We start from the raw sequence: 20,766 nt of genomic DNA, 5'->3' as shown, positions 1-20,766 counted from the left end.
ACACATGGGCACGTGCCATCGAGATTGCAGGCCACCTGTCAATGTCTTTGAGCTAAATATCGAGCTATGTCTACATAACCTCTCACTCTTGCTTTAGGAAAGTCATTCGAGATCACCTACATCCGACTGAAGTTTCACACCAGCAGGCCGGAGAGTTTTGCCATCTATAAGAGGACACAGGAGGGCGCCCCCTGGACTCCTTACCAGTATTACAGCGCCTCATGCCGCCAGACATATGGCTATTCGACCGGGAGCTTCCTGCGGTTGGGGGTCGAGGAGCGGGTGCCGTTCTGCACTGACGAGTTCAGTGACATCTCCCCGCTGACTGGAGGGAATGTGGCCTTTTCCACCTTGGAGGGGAGACCCAGTGCGTACAGCTTCGACACCAGCCCCATGCTGCAGGTAACTAAACACCGCTCCCCAACTCCACCGCCCCCACCCACAGGGGAAACCTGCGTTACTCGGGTCCTCAATACTTTGGGTATCGTCTGTGGCTCAGTAAGTTACTCTCTGAGGCAGAAGGTCGTGGGTTCAAGTTCTCAGCCCAGACACTTGAGCATAAAATGCAGGCGAGAGTACCGAGGAAGTGCTACACTGCCAGAGGTGCCGTCTTTCAGATGAGATGTTAAAACCGGGCCCCATCTTCACTCTGACGTAAAAGATCCAGGGGGCATTATTTCGAAGGAGAGCATGGGAGTTCTCTCCAGTGTCCTGGCCAATATTTATCCCTCAGTCAACATCACTCAAAAAACAGATAATCTGGTCATTACCACATTGCTGTTTGTGGGAGCTTGCTGTGCAAGTTGGCTGCCGTGTTTCCTACGCTACAGCAGTGACTACACTTGAAAAAAATAGCATTAGCTGTAAGGTGCTTTGAGATGTCCTGAAATTGTGAAAGACGCGGGGTAGAATTTTCACCCCATCAGGGGGCGTTGTGCGGGGACCCCCAATCGGGTCAGTGCCGCCGTTTTATGTGGGCGGGCCAATTAAGGCCCTCCCAGCATGCCGTGCGCCTGTAAACGCTGTGCACTCCCTATGTGGGCGGTGGGGGGGGGGGGTGCTTCCCTGAGTCGGGGGTGCGTACGAGCAAGAAAGAGCACAGAAATCTCCCCGAGGTACAAAGCTGCCTCAGGGAGATTCGTTTAAAGTTTCTAAAGTTTAATAAAGGAGAAAAAAAATCTTTAGACCATGTCCTCTCATGTGAAACTGTCACATGAGCTGGGACATGTTCATTAATTTTATTCAAATTTTTTCCAAGATTTCAAAAACATTCATGAAACTTCATCCCGCCCGTGGTTGAGGTTTTATGAAAAATGCGAATGCCGCCTGGGCTCTTCGCCTGCCCCCCGCCAACCTTAAGGTTGGACGGGCAGCTTTCTCAATAGGGTTAATTAGTTAATTAATGGCCTTAACGGGCCTTTGAAAGTTTGGTGGGGGCGCAGCTGAGTTGGCTGCACGCTCGCTGAGCTGAAAATCTAAATGACACGTGGCGACGACGAGACGCACGCCCGACGTCACCCCACGTCATTTTACATCTCGGTGAGCGGGACCCGCCCCCGCTCGCTGAGCCAAAAATTCTCCCCACTATATAAATCCAAGACTTTTTTTTCCCATTTTACTTAGCCCTCACAAAGTTATGGTGGATGTCGCAGCTTGGAGAATGATGTAATCACCATTTTAAAACCCGAGCATTAGTATCATGCACTCTTTGGTCAGTATTCAATACACAGATATAACCCCTAGTTACAAAGCAAAACGCCCTCTACACTGTCCTCATCAAACACTCCCAGCACAGGTACAGCACGGGGTTAGATACAGAGTAAAGCTCCCTCTACACTGTCCCCATCAAACACTCCCAGCACAGGTACAGCACGGGGTTAGATACAGAGTAAAGCTCCCTCTACACTGTCCCCATCAAACACTCCCAGGACAGGTACAGCATGGAGTTAGATACAGAGTAAAGCTCCCTCTACACTGTCCCCATCAAATACTCCCAGCACAGGTACAGCACGGGGTTAGATACAGAGTAAAGCTCCCTCTACACTGTCCCCATCAAACACTCCCAGGACAGGGATAACACGGGGTTAGATACAGAGTAAAGCTCCCTCTACACTGTCCCCATCAAACACTCCCAGAACAGGGATAGCACGGGGTTAGATACAGAGTAAAGCTCCCTCTACACTGTCCCCATCAAACACTCCCAGGACAGGGATAGCATGGGGTTAGATACAGAGTAAAGTTCCCTCTACACTGTCCCCATCAAACACTCCCAGGACAGGTACAGCACGGGGTTAGATACAGAGTAAAGCTCCCTCTACACTGTCCCCATCAAACACTCCCAGGACAGGTACAGCACGGGGTTAGATACAGAGTAAAGCTCCCTCTACACTGTCCCCATCAAACACTCCCAGGGCAGGTACAGCACGGGGTTAGATACAGAGTAAAGCTCCCTCTACACTGTCCCCATCATACAGTCTTAAAGGAGGAACAGTGTGGGTTAAATATGTAAATATACACCCAATGTTCACAGGTAGGTACACACAGACTTCCACACTCACGCACACTTACACAGGGAGAGTGTGGTGTTCTGATTATGCAAGTTCCGTTAATGAGCAGCTCTTGCAACCCCAAGCTCTCCTGAGAGGCGACAGCTGCATTTTTCTGTGTGTGCGTGAGAGGGAGTATATGGGATGGTTTCTTTCCACCCCCCCCCCCCCCCACCAGTTAATAACACACCCTAGCTCTGTCATAGAGAAGCATGCTGTAATCCGCAGCATCAACCTTCTCATTTCCTCTGGAGGCACTTCCTGATTGATGTTGGCCAATTAGTGCTGCAGACTTCTGGAGGAATTGTGTTGAGATTGGCTCGAGATACAGTTACCACAATTAAGCCCTTTGACCACGAGGAGACACCAATGACTCTTCAAGACACATTTCAGACTGGGGAGCTGGGAAATAATTAAGGTTACGCTTACCACTGCACTTTGACCTCCTCAGTTTGAGGGTCACAGTGCTGACTGCCCTTGCGCAACCATCATACAACAGCTGATCGCGCAGGAGCAGCACACACACTTCTCACTCAACCTGCTGGCTCAGTTACTTGTTAACAAATTTGGCAGATTTTTTGAGTTGTGGCAAATGGAAGATATCCAGGAGTGTTGGTACCTTCCCATAGCCACTGTGTTTGTGCCATATGGGACAGAGCTCAAAGGAAGTACTACGTCCTTGGGTCTCTTTGTGCTGATTATCATCTCTCCACAGGGTTTTACCATCTGGTTCATGTGGAAACCCGGACTCCTGATCAGCAAATTACCCCAGTTTTGCACTACACTATGATTCTTGGCCTACCTCCCCTCACCACTGGCCAAAATCAAAACTTAGTTGGGAACACTCTGGCCTCTGGGTCAGAAGGTTGTGTGTTTGAGACCCACTCCAGAAACCTGAGCTCAAAATTCAGACTGACACTCCAGTGCAGTACTGAGGGAGTGCTGCACTGTCGAAGGTGCTGTCTTTTGGATGAAATGTTAAAGCATGGCCTTTCTGCTCTCTCAGGTGGGTGTGAAAGATCCCTTGGCCCTATTTCAAAAAAGAGCAGAGGAGTTCTCCCCAACGTCCAGGCCAGTATTTATCACTCGACCAACATCACTTAAAATAAAACAGATTATCTGGTTATCTGGCTCTTTGGCATTTGTGGGATCTTGCTTTGTACATATTGGCTGCTGTGTTTGCTGCATTTGAAGTGCCGACACTTCAGAAGTACTTAACTGGCTGTAAAGTACTTTGAGACATCTTCCCTTGATTGGATGATGTGTGACTGTCAGTCAAACATATCCTCAATATCCAATAACTAAGAAATGAAAGAGTTAAATGAAAATTTTTTAAAAGTTTTTAATTACTCACACGATTTTTCTTGGGTTTTTTTTTACTCGCAGCAATTCATAAGAACATAAGAAATAGCTGGAGTAGGCCATTCGGCCCCTTTGAACCTGCTCCACTATTCAGCAAGATCATGGCTGATCTTCGACCTCAAATCCACTATCTCACATTATCCCCATATCCCTTAATTCCCTTGGTACCCAAAAATCTATCGACCTCGGTCTTGTAAGTACTCAATGACTGAACATCCACAGCTCTCTAGGATAGAGAATTCCAAAGATTCACGACCCTCTGAGTGAAGAAATTTCTCCACATCTCAGTCCTAAATTGACGACCTCTCATCCGGAGACTGTGACCTGGTGTTCTCGATTCCCCAGCCAGGGGGAAGCATTTTCTCAGCATCTTCTCTGTCGAGCCCCCTGAGAATTTAATCTGTTTTAATAAGATCATCTCTCAGTCTTCTAAACTCCAGGGAGTAGGCCTGGTCCACTCAATCTCTCCTCATAGGCCAATTCCCTCATCCCGGGAACTAGTCTGGTGAACTTTCATTGAACTCCCTCTGGGGCAACTATGTCTTTCCTTAAGATTCCTGGGGATTAATCTTCAATACTCGGAGGCACCATGCCAATTCCTGGAGGGTTGGCAACACTGCGCACCCACCCGCAGACTGAAAGAGGGACATGGGGTCGTGACCTGACTTCTTGGTCTCATTTTGAAAATAAAACAGAATTCTTCATTTCATTATTTGTTTTTATTGGCGGTCTAACAGCTTCAGTGTGTACAGAATGTTTCTGTGGGAATGTCTACAGACTGTACAAATGAAGGGGTGAGGCTGTGTGAATGTCCGTCCACCCAGGAGTGGAGACGCTACAAATGATAGCCCTTCCCGGGGACCACTGGGCGAACAGGAGCCCAACACCCCACAACCCCACTCACCAGCCCCTGGCCCTGTATGTATGATTAAGACCCTGTACTCCCTGCCCTCCCCTCTCCAGGGGCCACTGAAGGACCTTCCCTGCTGTGTTATTCTTTTGGGATTGAATTGGTGATTTACTCCGTGTCCTTAGAGCTGAGACCAAACTCAGGATGGCCTCTGAGCTTTGCTGCAGTTTCATTTCCCTGGTCTCGTTTTCCATCTTTGTCACTTTCTCTATTTTCTTGCTCATCCTCTGCCTCAATCTCTCCTTTCTTTTTCACTCTCACTCTGCTCCTCTATCTCCCTTACTCCCTCTCTCTCTCTTTCTTTCTCCCCTCCCACCTCTCCTCCCCCCTCACTCTTTCCCCTTCCTGCCCTCACAGAATCACGGTGCAGAAGAGGCCCTTCGGCCCATCGAGTCTGCACCGACACGTGAGAAACACCTGACCTACCTACCTAACCCCATTTACCAGCACTTGGCCCATAGCCTTGAATGTTATGACGTTCCAAGTGCTCATCCAGGTACTTTTTAAAGGATGTGAGGCAACCCGCCTCCACCACCCTCCCAGGCAGTGCATTCCAGACCATCACCACCCTCTGGGTAAAAAAGTTTTTCCTCACATCCCCCCTAAACCTCCTGCCCCTCACCTTGAACTTATGCCCCCTTGTGACTGACCCTTCAACTAAAGGGAACAGCTGATCCCTATCCACCCTGTCCATGCCCCTCATAATCTTGTACACCTCGATCAGGCTGCCCCTCAGTCTTCTCTGCTCCAACGAAAACAAACCAAGTCTATCCAACCTCTCTTCATAACTTAAATGTTTCATCCCAGGCAACATCCTGATGAATCTCCTCTGCACCCTCCTCCAGTGCAATCACATCCTTCCTATAATGTGGCGACCAGAATGCACACAGTACTCCAGCTGTGGCCTCACCAAGGTTCTATACAACTCCAACATGACCTCCCTACTTTTGTAATCTATGCCTCGATTGATAAAGGCAAGTGTCCCATATGCCTTTTTCACCATCCCACTAACGTGCCCCTCTGCCTTCAGAGATCTATGGACACACACGCCAAGGTCCTTTTGTTCCTCAGAACTTCCTAGTGTCATGCCGTTCATTGAATACTTCCTTGTCAAATTACTCCTTCCAAAGTGTATCACCTCACACTTTTCAGGGTTAAATTCCATTTGCCACTTATCTTCCCATTTGACCATCCCATCTATATCTTCCTGTAGCCCAAGACACTCAACCTCACTGTTAACCACCCAGCCAATCTTTGTGTCATCCGCAAACTTACTAATCCTACCCCCCACATAGTCATCTATGTCGTTTATATAAATTACAAATAATAGGGGACCCAGCGCAGATCCCTGTGGTACACCACTGGACACTGGCTTCCAGTCACTAAAGCATCCTTCAGTCATCACCCTCTGTCTCCTACAACTAAGCCAATTTTGAAACCACGTTACAAATTACCCTGTATCCCATGTGCATTTGCCTTCTTTGTAAGTCTCCCATGTGGGACCTTGTCAAAGGCTTTGCTGAAATCCATATAAACTACATCAACTGCACTACCCTCATCTACACACCTGGTCATCTCCTCAAAAAATTCAATCAAATTTATTAGGCATGACCTCCCTCTGACAAAGCCATGCTGACTATCCCTGATCAAGCCTTGCCTCTCCAAGTGGAGATAGATTCTCTCCTTCTGAACTTTCTCCAATAGTTTCCCTACCACTGATTTGAGACTCACTAGTCTGTAGTTCCATGGCTTATCTCTACAACCCTTCTTAAATAGCGGAACCACATTAGCTGTTCTCCAGTCCTCTGGCACCTCCCCCATGGCCAGAGAGGAATTAAAAATTTGGGTCAGAGCCCCTGCGATCTCCTCCCTTGCCTCCCTCAGCAGTCTGAGACAAAAATCACCCGGACCTGGAGATTTGTCCACTTTTAAGCCTGCCAACACCTCCAATACCTTGTCACTCCCTATATCAATTAGCTTAAGAACCTCGCAGTCTCTCTCCCCGAGTTGGATACCTTCATCCTCATTCTCTTGGGTGAAGACGGACGTGAAGTATTCATTCAACACTCTAGCAATGTCCTCTGGCTCCACCCATAGATTGCCCCCTTGGTCCCTTATGGGCCCTACTCTTTCCCTGGTTATCCTCTTCCCACTGATACACTTATATAATATCTTGAGATTTTCCCTACTTTTACCAGCCAGAGCTTTCTCATATCCCCTCTTTGCTCTCCTAATTGCTTTCTTAAGTTCCACCCTGCACTTTCTGTACTCCACTAATGCCTCCGCTGATTTGCTCACCTTGTACCTGCTAAAAGCCTCTCTTTTCCTTCTCATCATAACCTGAATATCTCTGGTCATCCATGGTTCTCTGGGCTTGTTGCTCCTTCCTATCACCCTAGCGGGAACATGTTGAGCCTGTACCCTCCCCATTTCCTTTTTGAACACCCCCACTGCTCTTTTGTAGATTTCCCCACAAGTTGCTGTTCCCAGTTTACCTTGGCCAGATCCTGCCTTATTTTACTAAAATCCACTCTCACCCAATCCAAAACATTTTTTTGCAACTTGTTGATTTCTTTGTCCATAACAAACTTAAACTGTACCATGTTGTGGTCGCTATCACTAAAATGCTTGCCCACCACCACCTCAGCCACCTGTCCGGCTTCATTCCCCAGAATTAGGTCCAGCAGTGCACTGTCTCTTGTTGGACCCTCTACATATTGACCTAAAAAGTTCTCCTCTACACATTTCAAGAAACCCACTCCATCCAAGCCCTTAACACTATGTCTATCCCAATTAATGATGGGAAAGTTGAAATCGCCTAATATAATTACCCTATTGTTATTGTTTTTACACACCTCCACAAATTGTGCACATATTTGCTCCTCAGTTTCCTGCTGACTATCTGGGGATCTATAATAAACACCTAACAATGTGGTTGCCTCTTTTTTATTCCTAAGCTCGACCCACAAAGCTTCATTCGATGCCCCCTCCAAGATATTATCTCTCCTTACTGCAGTAACGGACTCCTTAGCTAATAATGCAATGCCTCCTCCTCTTTTAACCCCTCCCCTGTCTCGCCTGAAGATTTTATATCCAGGAATGTTGAGCTGCCAATCCTGTCCCTCCCTCAACCACATCTCTGTGATGGCTACTATATCACAATTCCATGTGTCAATCCTCACCCTTAATTCATCCATTGTACCTGTAATATTCCTGGCATTAAAGTAGAGGCCATCCAGCCTTGCCTTACTCCCTTGAAGCTTATTGCAGCTGTACATCTGACTTGATTGTTTTACTGTATTATGATGTGTCCCTATTTTGCTAACATTCTGTGTCCCCTCCCCCTGCCAAATTAGTTTAAACTCCTCCCAACAGCACTAGCAAACCCGTCCGCAAGGATGTTAGTCCTGCTCTGGTTCAGATGTAGACCGTCCTGCTTGTACAGGTCCCACCTTCCCCAGAAACAGTCCCAGTGATCCAGGAATCTAAAACCCTTCCTCCTGCACCAACTCTTAAGCCACGTATTCATCTGCGCTATTCTCCTATTTCTGAGCTTGCTAGCACGTGGCACTGGGAGTAATCCAGAGATTACAACCCGAGAGGACCTGCTTTTTAGTCTACTGCCTAACTCCCTGAATTCTTGGTGCAAGACCTCATCCCTCATTATGTCATTGGTACCAACATGTACCATGACCTCTGCCTTATCACCCTCCCCCTTCAGGATGCCCTGCAGCCGTTCAGTGACATCCCGGAGCCTGGCACCAGGAAGGCAACACACCATCCTGGAGTCACACTGATGGCCACAGTAGCGCCTATCTGTTCCCCTGACTATAGAATCCCCTATTACTATTGCTCTTCCTCCCCTCCTGTACAGACAGGCTGCTTGTGGTGCCAGAAGCTTGACTCTGTCGGCACTCCCTGGAGGAACCATTGCCCTCATCAGCCTCCAAAATGGAATACCGATTTGCGAGCGGGACCCCAGGGCACTCTTGAACTACCTGCCTATTTCTCTTGGACTGCCTGGTGGTCACCCATTCCCTTCCTTCCTCAAGTCCCTTCAGCTGCAGTGTGACCACCTCTCTAAATGTGCTATCCACAGTGCTCTCAGACTCGCGGATGCTCCGCAGTGTCCCCAGCCGCCGTTCCAGCTCTGAAACCCGAGCTTCCAGGAGCTGCAGCTGGATACACTTCCTGCACACATGCTGGTCCCGGGCACTGGAAATGTTCCCAGCTTCCCACATGGAGCACAAGGAGCACATCACGGCTTTGAGCACTCCTGCCATGATTTATCCCTTTATGCCCTCTGTCTCCTTCCCTCCTGCTCCATCCCCCCTTCCCCCCTCTCTCTTTCTCCCCTCCCTCACTTTCTCAGTCTCTCTTTCTCCATCTTCCCTTCCTCTCTCTCTGCCTCCCTCCCATAAATCCCCTTCCCTCCCTTTCTCTCCTCTTCCCCCTGTCTTTCTCCCCTCTCTTTCTCCCTCTGCCTCTCTCCCCCCTCAATCTTTCTCTTTCTTCTCTCCCTCTCTTTTTCTTCCCTCCCCCTCTCTCCCCATCTCTCTCTCTTTCTCCCCTCCCTCCCTCTCTCCCTCGCTTTCTGTCTCCCCTCCCTTCCTCTATTTGCCCCCTCTCACTCTTTCTCCCTCTCTCTCCCCTCTGTCCCTCTCTCTTTCTCCCCTCCCTCTTTCTCCCCTGTCTCCCCTCCCTTCCTTTATTTGCCCCCTCACTCTTTATCTCTTGCTCTTTCCCTCTCCCCTTCCCTCACTCTCTCTCCCCTTCCACCCTTTCTTGCTCCCTCACTCCCTCTCTCCACTCTCGCTCTCTCTCTCCCTTTCCCACCCTCTCTCTCCCCTTCTACCCTCCCTCACTCCTTCCCCCTTCCTTCTTTCTCTCTCTCTCCGCTTCCCTCCCTCCCTCTCTTTCTCCCCTCTCTCTCTCTCACTCTCTCTCTCCTTCCCTTGCTCTAATATTATGTATTTGTTCTGTTAAGGACTGGGTGACGGCCACTGATCTGCTGATTTCCTTAACGAGATTGAACACCTTTGGAGACGATATCTTCAAGGACCACCGCGTACTGCGCTCCTATTATTACGCCATCTCTGACCTATCTGTGGGCGGCAGGTAATTATCATTGTCACCTGGGTTCATCCATAACAACAACTTGCATTTATATAGCTCCTTTAACATCGTAAAAGATCCCAAGACATTTCACAGGAGTGATTATCAAACAAAATTTGACACTAAGGAGATATTATGACAGGTGACCGAAAGCTTGGTCAGAGAGGTAGTTTTTAAGGGGCGTTGCTATGATCGATGCAGTTGGTGCAGCTGAGTTATTTAAAAATCCCAGAGGGAAACTTTAAACAACTGTCATAACCTATAATTTTAAGTGGCATGTTTGAGATGCAGCTCTAAATTCAGGAATCAGACCACCAGTTGTCGAGGTTTTATATTAAACTAAATGAAACATTTTATTAATTTACACAGGTTAAAATATACATACAGATGGCTACAAATTACTACTATCATAACTTTTAACAAATTCCCAAACTAATCTCCATTAATGGCAACAGTAGCCCATAGACTTAACCGAACACCAGACAAAGCATTTTCACCTTACGAATTCAAAATGAGGTTCTATTCACTTTGGTTCCTGCGGAGATAGTTGGAGGCTTACAGCTGCTTTGATCTTACATTGCCTCTGCTTTGCACACCCGAAAACTGCTCAAGTTATACCTACCACTGACCATTAAATGTAAACCCTCATTGTATCACCAACCTCTGAACTAATCCTCTCTAACCCCTTTCATAGTACCAATTTTATTAGTAATATAAGCATATTGCTTGGTAGCTGCTAGAAAGGTGTCAGTTTTCACCCCACTTCTTGAATGTTCTATTCAAAAAATGCAAATATACCCTATCTCTCTTACATATCAAAACTAGTACACATCAGAGCACCCAGACTAGCTGGTTTTAATCCAATTTAGACACACCCACAGACTAAACCTCTATTTTAAAAGAAAAAATCTTTTCCAATAATATTATATACAGTAATAGCTTCATGACAGCGACTTAAAGGAGGAAGGAGAGTTGGAAAGCTTTTAGGGAGGAAATTCCAGAGGTTAGGGCCCAGACAACTAAAGACAAATGGTTTTACCTGATCTTTAGATCTGCTGAATGATCTAATCCGAGCCTCCTTTCCACCTTCAGTGTGAATGATGCTCAATGAATTCACTCATAGAAATGGACACTAACATTACTGTCATAAATTCACTGGAATGATACCAGAACTGAGAGGTTGTAACTATTGGGAAAGACTGAACAGACTCTTTCCTCTAGAAAAGAGAAAGCTGAGGGGTGACCTGATAGAGGTCATTAAGATTATGAAAGGGTTTGACAGGGTAGACATGGAGAAGATGTTTCTACTTATGAGGGAGGAGGGAGACCAAAACTAGTGGCCATAAATATCACTAATAAATCCAATTGGGAATTCAGGAGAAAGCTCTGTACCCAGAGAGTAGTGAGAATGTGGGACTGGCATCATAAGAAGTATTTGAGCTGAATAGTATAGATACAAATAAGGGGAAGCTCAATAAGCACATGAGGATGAAAGGAATCAAACAATATGCTGATAGGGTGAAATGAAGAAAGATGGGAGGAGGTGTGAATGGAGCAGAATGGACTGGTTGGGCTGAATGGCCTCTTTCTGTGCCATATAGCCTATGTAATCCTATGGAAACAGCACCTACCGGTGGCTGGGTGGGCACTTGGTCTCCTTTCACTCGCTTGCTCACTCGCTCGCTTTCATGCTCACTCTCTCTCGGTCTCTCTTCTCACCTCTGAGTCACAAAGTTCCAGGTTGAAGTCTCACGTCATGTCTCATGACTCATGTCACTCATCTCACATATGTCAAGGTTGACACTCTGGCGCAGTAACGAGGGAGTGTTGAGCTGTTGGAAGTGCTGTCTTTCGGATACAACATTAAACTAAGGCCCCGTCTGCCTGCTCAGGTAGATGTACAAGATCCTGTGGTACTACTTTGAAGAAGAACAGGGCAATTAACCCCATATTTACCCCTACAGATTATTGGGGCATTATCCCATTGCTGTTTGTGGGCTTTTTTTTATTATTCACTCATGGGATGTAGGCATCGTTGGCTGGGCCAGCATTTATTGCCCATCCCTACTTGCACTTGAGAAGGTGGTGGTGAGCTGCCTTCTTGAACCGCTGCAGTTCATGTGGTGTGGGTACACCCACAGCGCTGTTAGGGAGGGAGTTCCAGGATTTTGACCCAGCGACAGTGAAGGAACGGCGATATATTTCCAAGTCAGAATGCTGTGTGGATTGGAGGGGAACTTCCAGGCGGTGGCGTTCCCTAGCATATGCTGCCCTTGTCCCTCTGGGTGATAGCAGTTGTTGGACTCAGGAGGGAATTGAGGAGAAGGACTCTTGCACTCAACAGGAGGAAGAGCATCAAACAGAGGGTGCTGGTGAGAAGTGACTGAAGCATTCTGGGAGAAGTCACCGCAGACACCGCGACTCAGGAGGGAATTGAGGAGGACCCACTGTCAAAGAACGGAATAGCCCCAAACATTACATTGCTGTAGTGTTTCCATCCCTCCCTCCTCCTCAAACCTAAAAAAAAAAGAGAGCGAGGAAGAGGCAGTGCCTTCAGGAGTGCACCAGACCTGCGAGGGACACACTTCTGAAAATGGATTTTAAAGAAAAAGCAGCTGATTGGTGAGTAAATCCTGGGAGCAGACTCAGAGGGAGGAGCATCGGAGCGGTGAGTATAAATCTAGCTTACCTTGGGGATTCGCGGCCTTGTCTCCAGGGAGCAGACTCGGAGGGAAGAGCACTGGAGCGGTGACCTCGTGGCACAGAGTAACTGAAGCCAAAACTGAAAAAGTGACATCACAGGAAAGCTGTGACCTGATTGGTTGTTAGGAAATCTGCAACAAATTTGAAAAAAAAACACTGCAAAGCTAATTAATAAATTAATTATCTAAGTTGAGTTGGCTGGGCAGGTGATGTCCTGTAGCTGTATGATGTGGGAGATGGCAGATCCCATTGCAAGCTGCAGTGACCACATCTGCAGCAAGTGTTGGTTGCTGGAGGAACTCCGGCTCAGAATTGATGAGCTGGAGTCCAAGCTCCAGACGCTGCGGCACATCCGGGAGGGTGAGAGTTACCTGGACGCTTTGTTTCAGGAGGCGGTCACACCCGGTAGATTAAGTACCTCCAGTTCGGTCAGTGGTCAGGGTCAGCAGGGTGTGACTGCAAGTGAGGCAGGTAGAGGGATCCTGTGTTCAGGAACAGAGGAGCCTCAGCTCTTGACCTTGTCCAACAGGTACGAGGTACTTGCTCCCTGTGTGGATGAGGAACAGGGCTGTAGGGAGGATGAGCCAGCTGACCACGGCACCGTGGCACAGGAGGCCATTCAAGATGGGGGAGCAAAAAGACAAGTGGTAGTTGTAGGGAATTCTATAATTGGGGGAATTGATAGCTTCCTTTGTAAGCAGGATCAAGAGTCCCGCATGGTATGTTGCCTGCTCAGTGCCAGGGTGAGGGACATCTCTGACCTGCTTGAAAGGATATTGGAGAGGGAGGGGGAGGATCCAGTTGTTGTGGTCCACGTCGGGACAAATAACATAGGTAAGACTAGGAAAGAGGACCTGTTTGGGGATTATCAGGAACTAGGAACTAAATTAAAGAACAAGTCCTCAAGGGTTATAATCTCCGGATTACTACCCGAGCCACGTGCAAATTGGCATAGGGACGCGAGAATAAGGGAAGTAAACACGTGGCTAAAGGAGTGGTGCGGGAAAGAGGGGTTCCATTTCGTGGGGCACTGGCATCAGTATTGGAACAGGAGGGATCTGTACCATTGGGATGGTCTCCACCTGAACTGATCTGGGACCAATGTTCTAGTGAAAAGGGTAAATAGGGTGGTCAACAAGACTTTAAACTAGAAAGTCGGGCGGGGGGAGGGAAGGGTAAAACTCCAAGAAGTATGACTAATGGGAAACAAAACAGCAGGTTAACGTGTGGGGAGATAGATCCAACTTCATGGAAAATTATGAAAGAACTGAAAAGAAAGGAGAGCCCAGGAGAGGCTATTAAAGTCCCCAGAACACAAAATAGGACAGAGTGTTTGGAAAGGGCTAGGAATCTAACTTCAAGCACATCAGATAAAGGGATGACAATGAGAAAGGGGACGGGAAATACAGGACTGAAGGTGTTGTATCTGAATGTACGCAGTATACGAAATAAAGTAAATGAGCTTGTGGCGCAGATTGAAATTGGCAGGTATGATGTGGTGGGCATCACGGAGACATGGCTGCAAGGGGATCAGGACTGGGAGCTAAATATCCAAGGATATACATCCTAATAAAGATGGGTTAACTTGCAGGTTGAGTCGGTAGTTAGGAAGGCAAATGCAATGTTGGTATTTATTTCGAGAGGACTAGAATATAAAAGCACGAATGTGCTGCTGAGGCTTTATAAGGCTCTGGTCAGACCACATTTAGAATATTGTGAGTAATTTTGGGCCCCGTATCTCAGGAAGGATGTTCTGGCCCTGGAGAGGGTCCAGAGGAGGTTCATAAGAACGATCCCAGGAATGAAAGGCTTAACATATGAGGAACGTTTGAGGGCTCTGGGTCTATACTCGATGGAGTTTAGAAGGATGAGGGGGTATCTGATTGAAACTTACAGAATACTGAAAGGCCTGGATAGAGTGGACATGGGGAAGATGTTTCCATTAGTAGGAGAGACTAGGACCCGAGGGCACAGCCTCAGAGTAAAGGGAAGACCTTTTAGAACAGAGATGAGGATAAACCTCTTTAGCCAGAGGGTGGTGAATCTATGGAATTTATTGCCACAGAAGGCTGTGGAGGCCAGGTCATTGAGTGTATTTAAGACCGAGATAGATAGGTTCTTGATTGGTAAGGGGATCAAAGGTTACGGGGAGAAGGTGGGAGAATGGAGTTGAGAAACTTATCAGCCATGATTGAATGGTGGAGCAGACTCGATGGGCCGAATGGCCTAATTTCTGCTCCTTTGTCTTATGGTCTTATGGAAGGTGCTGTCCAAGGAGACTTGGTGAGTCCCTGCCATGCATCTTGTAGTGGGAGATTCAGTGATTGTAATGCCATTGAACATCAAGGGGCGATGGTTAGATTCTCTTTCTGGAGATGGTCATTGCCTCGCATTTGTGTGGCATGAATGTTACTTGCTACTTGTCAGCCCAAGCCTGGATATTGTCCAGGTCTTGCTGGCCTCTGTGTGTCCTTTATTACAACAGAACTTCAAAAAGTAATTGACTGTAAAGAGTTTTAAGACATGCAGTGGTTGTGAAAGTGCTATATAAAGACAGGTCTATCTCTCTCTATCTTATCTATCAGTCAAATGGCCCAAATGGCCTCCTTCTGTGCCATAACAACAGTGAGTCAATCTCTTTTTTCCTGCATCTTGGGCTCACTTTTGCTGTCTTTCTCAATCTCTGTCCCTCTCTCTATTTCTCTATCACTGTGTCCCTGTCTTTCTTTGCATTTCCCTCCCTGATCTCTATTTCTATCTCTCTCTTGCTATCTGACTGTGTCCTTCTCTGTCTCTCTTTTTTCTGTCACTCTCTTTTGCAGTGTCTGTCTCCCTTTGTCTCTCATTATTTCCTTCTCTCTTTCACTATTTTTTCCTCTCTCTCTCCTTCACTTCCTCTGTTCTCTCTCTCTCCCTCTTTCTTTCTTTCTCTCAGTACAGATCATTTTGACCACATCAAAGCAGCCATGTGACCCAAGCCACCGTCACAAACATCCTTTAAAGCTCCGTTGACTGCAGGCACTGACACAAACAAAACATTTTGAATCCCTTTTAAGGCCTCACAGTAATCGAGTGATGGGGCTGCAGGTTAATAAGCTCATTGCCGTGTTGTCGATATCAACCTGTTGACATCCTACCTAAAGGCCCCACTTCGCTGTCGGGAATATGCATCTTGTTCTTCATCTGTTTCCAAGCTTGAAGTGGAAGGAAAGTTGGCAATTCTGCCACATGGAAGCCCCTTTGCAGAGTGCCCACATACCACAATGTGCCCATGTTGTAGAAGGCCCAGCAGGCTTAGGGGAGATGGTGATGTAGTGGTAATGTCACTGGATGTCTATGATCCAGAGACTTGGGTTAATGCTCTGGGGTCATGGGTTCATATCCCATCATGGCAGCTGATGGAATTTAAATTCAATTAATAAGAAGTGGAATATAAAACTGGTCTCAGTAATGGTGACCATAAACTATCACTGATTGTTAGGAAAAACCCATCTGGGTCACTAATGCCCTTTAGGGGAGGAAATCTGCCATCCTTACCCAGTCTGGCCTACATGTGGCTCCAGATCCACAACAATGTGGTTGACTCTTAACTGATCTCTGTAATGGCCTAGGGCTCAAGGGCAATTGGGGATGAGCAACAAATGCTGGCCTTGCCAGTGAGGCCCACACCCCATGAAAGAATAAATAAAAACCAGTGTCTCAATAACCTGTCTCACATGAAGTTCCTGGGGATGGATCAGCGAAGGCACTTTGTAAACCCTCTGCTTCTGTATTAGGGCCTCAAACTGCAGAGTAGGGTGGGTGGGTAGAGGAAAGGAGGGAGTGGGGTTTGTAGGTTGTTGGTAGGTGCTCACTTATGAATGATCTTCCTCTTTGCTTTGGCCTTTGCCCACCCTCGCCATAAGTTCACCTCCTATTGGGGGATAGGATGAAGAGCGATGTTGATATTGTCCAGTGATGTCTATGATGTGGGTCTTCTCCCACCCACCAGTGGAATATTCAGAACTAGCAGATCAGGAGAGAGAATGAAAATGTTGGTTTCCAGATGAATTCCTGTTCTCCATTGAAGTATTTACCACAGGATCTGTACCCATTCACGCTGATCATAGGGAATGTCAGTGAGGCACCAGCCATCCGGAGCCCAGCCCCCTATAGCTAATTCTCCGATCCTGGGTCCCTTTGATCCTTGACCCTCACCTCATTAAACACACCCTTTGATACAAAATGTAGGAAATCTAACGCTCCCAATGTCCCGACGTCTTCCCATCAAGAATCCCGGCCCCGTACACGGGTTTTTTATCCCAGCAATGTTTACAATCCCAACTGCTACATCTGGCCTGAGGGCCAATTCCCCTGTGGCCAATACCGAAGTGCAACAGTAAACACTTTCCCCCTGTGAATGTTTTCCTGAGTTCACCAACCAAGGGAAATCTTCTCATCTTTGTTTACACAGTTGCCATGGGAATAAATCGCGACTACAGGCGACATGGGGTTAATGGGCCTAACCACTCTCGCATGATGTCTGTCTTTTTATTTTTTTTTGTTGTCCACTGAGGTGCCAGTTGGTAGCACTCTCATCTTTGTCAGGAGGCCGAGTGTTCAAGTCCCACTCTTGGGCTTGAGCACAAAAATCAAGGCTGACTCTCCAGTGCAGTACTGAGGGACTGCTACACTGTTAGGAGATGCTGACTTTGAGATGAAAAGTTAAACTGAGACCCCGTCTGCCTTCTCAATTAGACATACAAAATCCCATGCTGCTGTTTTGAAGAAGAGCAGGGGAGTTCTCCCTGTGTCTTTGGCCAATATTTATCCCTCAACCAACATCGCTGAAACAAATTAACTGGTCATTATCACATTGCTGTTTGTGGGATCTTGCTGTGTACATGTGTTAGAACAGGGACAGCGACAGCGCTTCAAAAGTATTTCATGGCAAAGCACTTTGGGACATCCCGAAATTGTGAAAGGCGCTGTATAAATGCGAATCTTTCTTTATAAAAAAGAAAGGTTAAATTATCCTAATATTGATCTAAGAGTACTGCTTCTGGTACTTCTTAACAGCAAAATGTTCCTCTCTCATGTCAGAAGCATCCTCTCGACTCTTGGACAGCTGTTAAACATCTGGTTCTTAGAATTCTGAATTTGAGATTGAAATGATTTCCATACACGACAGCTGGAACCAATCTCCTCTCATTTTGTTCCATCGCTTGCGCTCTCTTTCTCTTTCTCTCTGTGTGTTCTTGGAAAGTCTATGTCCTATTATGGTGCACATTTTACCTTCAGTGTTGTCTCCTGAGAGATTTGGGGATTGAAAATGCTGTTGCATTTGATGCCTCTTCATGAGGGAGGGTGGGGGTGGATGGTTGGGTAGGATAGCGGAGGCTATACGTGAAATTATAGCGATTAAGGGAATAGGAAGATAGACTATTAGGATCAGGAGGAGGCCATTCATCCCTTCCAGCCTGTCCTGCCATTCGATTAGATCCTGACTGATCTGTATTTTAACTCCACTTGCCCGCCTTGATTCTGTAACCCTTTATATCCTTCCCCAATAAAAACATTATACCCTTTCCCAAAAACCAATCTCAGTTTTGAAAGTTTGAATTGAGCCCTGGCCTCAATGGCTTTATGGTGGGAGAGAGTTCCAGATTTCCATTCTCCTCTTTGTGAGTAATTGCTAGTGTCCTCTAGTTTTTTGTGATTTCTGTTCTTGGATCCCAAAATCTCTCTACTCTTTCATAGTCCCTAGTTTTCCGACAATTAGAAAATGCTGGTGCCAAAGTCCTTGAGGACGTTACAGTCTGGTCCGTGGATCTTCTAGAACTTTCCCGCACTGCAAAACTTCTAAAGAGCCGAATGGCTATAGGGAGTCTCCCGGCTATCAGGGTGACAACATGAGATTAGAATCCTTTCAGCTTCCTTGAGCTTTAAGTAAATTTGTGTAGATTTTATTCTTAACAAACCTTTTAAGACTTAAGAAAGGATTTTAATGACCATTTAGTTTTGAAACGACTGTAATCGCCTTTTAATGAAACATTGGAATTGATCAGCAGCAAAATGTTGGTCATGTGGGTGATCCCTTTCTGGGCATGAGATTCCAACTGATGGACTTGGTTACCTGAGGTGACATCTCTTGCTAATAGCTAACGCTCGTTTTTAGCAGTTAATAATTGTGCAAGTTCCAAAAGAGTTTTTCCACACAAAGTGTGGGGCGAGGGGACACCAGTCACCTTCTGGTCCACTTGGCTTGGGAGTGTTGAGTGGTATCCCTGTAGATCTGCACTGAGGCTAGGAATTGGGACAAAGTAATTGCAGTGACAGTTCTTCATAGACAACCAGGTGAGTGGGCTTCCGGCCAGTGGACTGAACCCTAGCGATTCCAGTATTGAGGAGAGAAGCTCTCCGCGCTCAGTGAAGGGAAGTTGTAAATCTGTTTGTCGTTTTGAGATCTCGTCGCATCCCTTTTCTCTCCTGTGCCACCAGTTCTCCCCTTAGTACAACTTTATTTTCCATGGGTCACAAATGGGGTCTCTCTTGTTATTGCCAAGAGGAGAGGAGACCGGTAAACAGTTGTCAGTCATGGCTCAGTTGGTAGCGCTCTTGTCCCGGAGTCAGAAGCTTTTCATTGCTCCACCATTGGCAGTCACGTCTTCAGTTGCTTGGTCCCAATGCTCTGGAATTCCCTCCCTAAACCTCTCTACCTTTCTACATCGCATTCCTACTTTAAACACTCCTAAAAACCTACCTCTCACAAGCTTTTGGTCATCTGACCTTCTATCTCCTTATGTGGCTCCGTGTCAAATTTTGTTTTATAACACTCCGGTGAAGAGCCTTGGGAATTTTTATTTTGTTAAGGTAATGTGTCCATGTGTCCGCAGCCCTTATCCTTCTAGATGATAGAGGTCGTGGGCTTGGAAGGTGCCACAATATAAGTTGTTGTTGGTTGTGGGTTCAAGACCCACTCCAGAGACTTGAGCCCATAATCCAGACGGATGCTCCCAAAGCAGCACTGAGGGAATGCTGCGCTGCTTTTCAGATGAGATGTTAGACTGAGGCCTGGACTCCCATCACAGGTGGATGTGAAAGGCCCCAGGGCAGCGATCTGAAGAAGAGCAGGGGAATTCCCACCGGTGTCCTGGCCAATATTTATGCCTCAACCAACATCACTATGATAGATTATCTGGTCATTATCACATTCTGGGATCTTGCTGTGTGCAAACTAGCTGCTAAGCTTCCTCCATTTAACCAGTGATTACAGTTCAAACAAAGTACTTCATTGGCTGTAAATGCTTTGGGACATCCTGAGGTGGTGAAAGGCGCTATATAAATGCAAGCTCTTATTTTCCCTGGGTTGTGCTTTCAGGTGTAAATGTAATGGCCATGCCAGCAAGTGTGTGACCAATGACCAGGGCAGATTGGTGTGTGACTGTCAGCACAACACGACTGGCGTGGACTGCGAGAAGTGTCGACCATTTTTCCATGACAGACCCTGGGCACGTGGATCCTCACAGGCAGCGAATGAGTGTCTCTGTAAGTCTCTCACATTCGTCTTGTTTGTAACGACCATCAGGCCACAGTCCTGTGAGTAAGTGACAGGATATTTGTTCTCTTGTTCTTGACTCCCACTGCATGAAATAATTTCTCTGTATAGACTCTTTTCAAATCACTCAATCGTTTTAAACGACTTGATCAGACTTCCCTTCAAACACCTAAACTCCAGAGAACTCAAGACAAGTTAATTTTATATATTAAAAAAATTCATGGGATGTGTGTGTGACTGGCATTTATTGTCCATATCCCTAATTGTCCTTGAGAAGGTGGTGGTGAGCCACGAACCACTGCAGCCCGTGCGGTGTAGGCACACCCACAGCGTTGTTCAGGAGTGAGTTCTTGGAATTTGACCCAGTGACAGTGAAGGAACGGTGATATGGTTCCAAGTCAGGATGGTGAGTGGCTTGGAGGGGAACTTCCAGGTGGTGGTGTTCCCATGTGTCTGCTGCCCTTGTCCTTTTAGATGGGAACGCTCGTGCGTTTGGAAGGTGCCACAAAGAAAACCTGTTGGAACCATTCACCTTATCCAATTAAATGGTTAAATTCCAGTATAGGGCCCCCCCACCCCCTCACTGCCACTGC

At 46.9% G+C, this 20,766-nt stretch overlaps 1 protein-coding gene across 2 annotated transcripts in view; it reads left to right on the top strand.

Annotated features, from left to right (window-relative positions):
• lamc3 (laminin, gamma 3) overlaps nucleotides 1-20,766 on the top strand; it is a 107,399-nt gene that overhangs the window by 24,746 nt on the left and 61,887 nt on the right. For both annotated transcript variants that reach the window (XR_013577742.1, XM_078550136.1), the window contains exons 2-4: nucleotides 98-402; nucleotides 9,806-9,936; nucleotides 19,997-20,163. Coding sequence is in view for 1 of the 2 variants with exons in the window: in XM_078550136.1 (XP_078406262.1) it covers nucleotides 98-402; nucleotides 9,806-9,936; nucleotides 19,997-20,163 (603 nt within the window). In the remaining variant the exon portion in view is untranslated. The remainder of the gene's footprint in view (nucleotides 1-97; nucleotides 403-9,805; nucleotides 9,937-19,996; nucleotides 20,164-20,766) is intronic.

The sequence above is a fragment of the Cetorhinus maximus genome, chromosome 10, assembly GCF_964194155.1.
Source record: "Cetorhinus maximus chromosome 10, sCetMax3.hap1.1, whole genome shotgun sequence".
Classification (NCBI taxonomy): Eukaryota; Metazoa; Chordata; class Chondrichthyes; order Lamniformes; family Cetorhinidae; genus Cetorhinus; species Cetorhinus maximus.
This window is presented reverse-complemented; position numbering and strand designations above follow the sequence as displayed.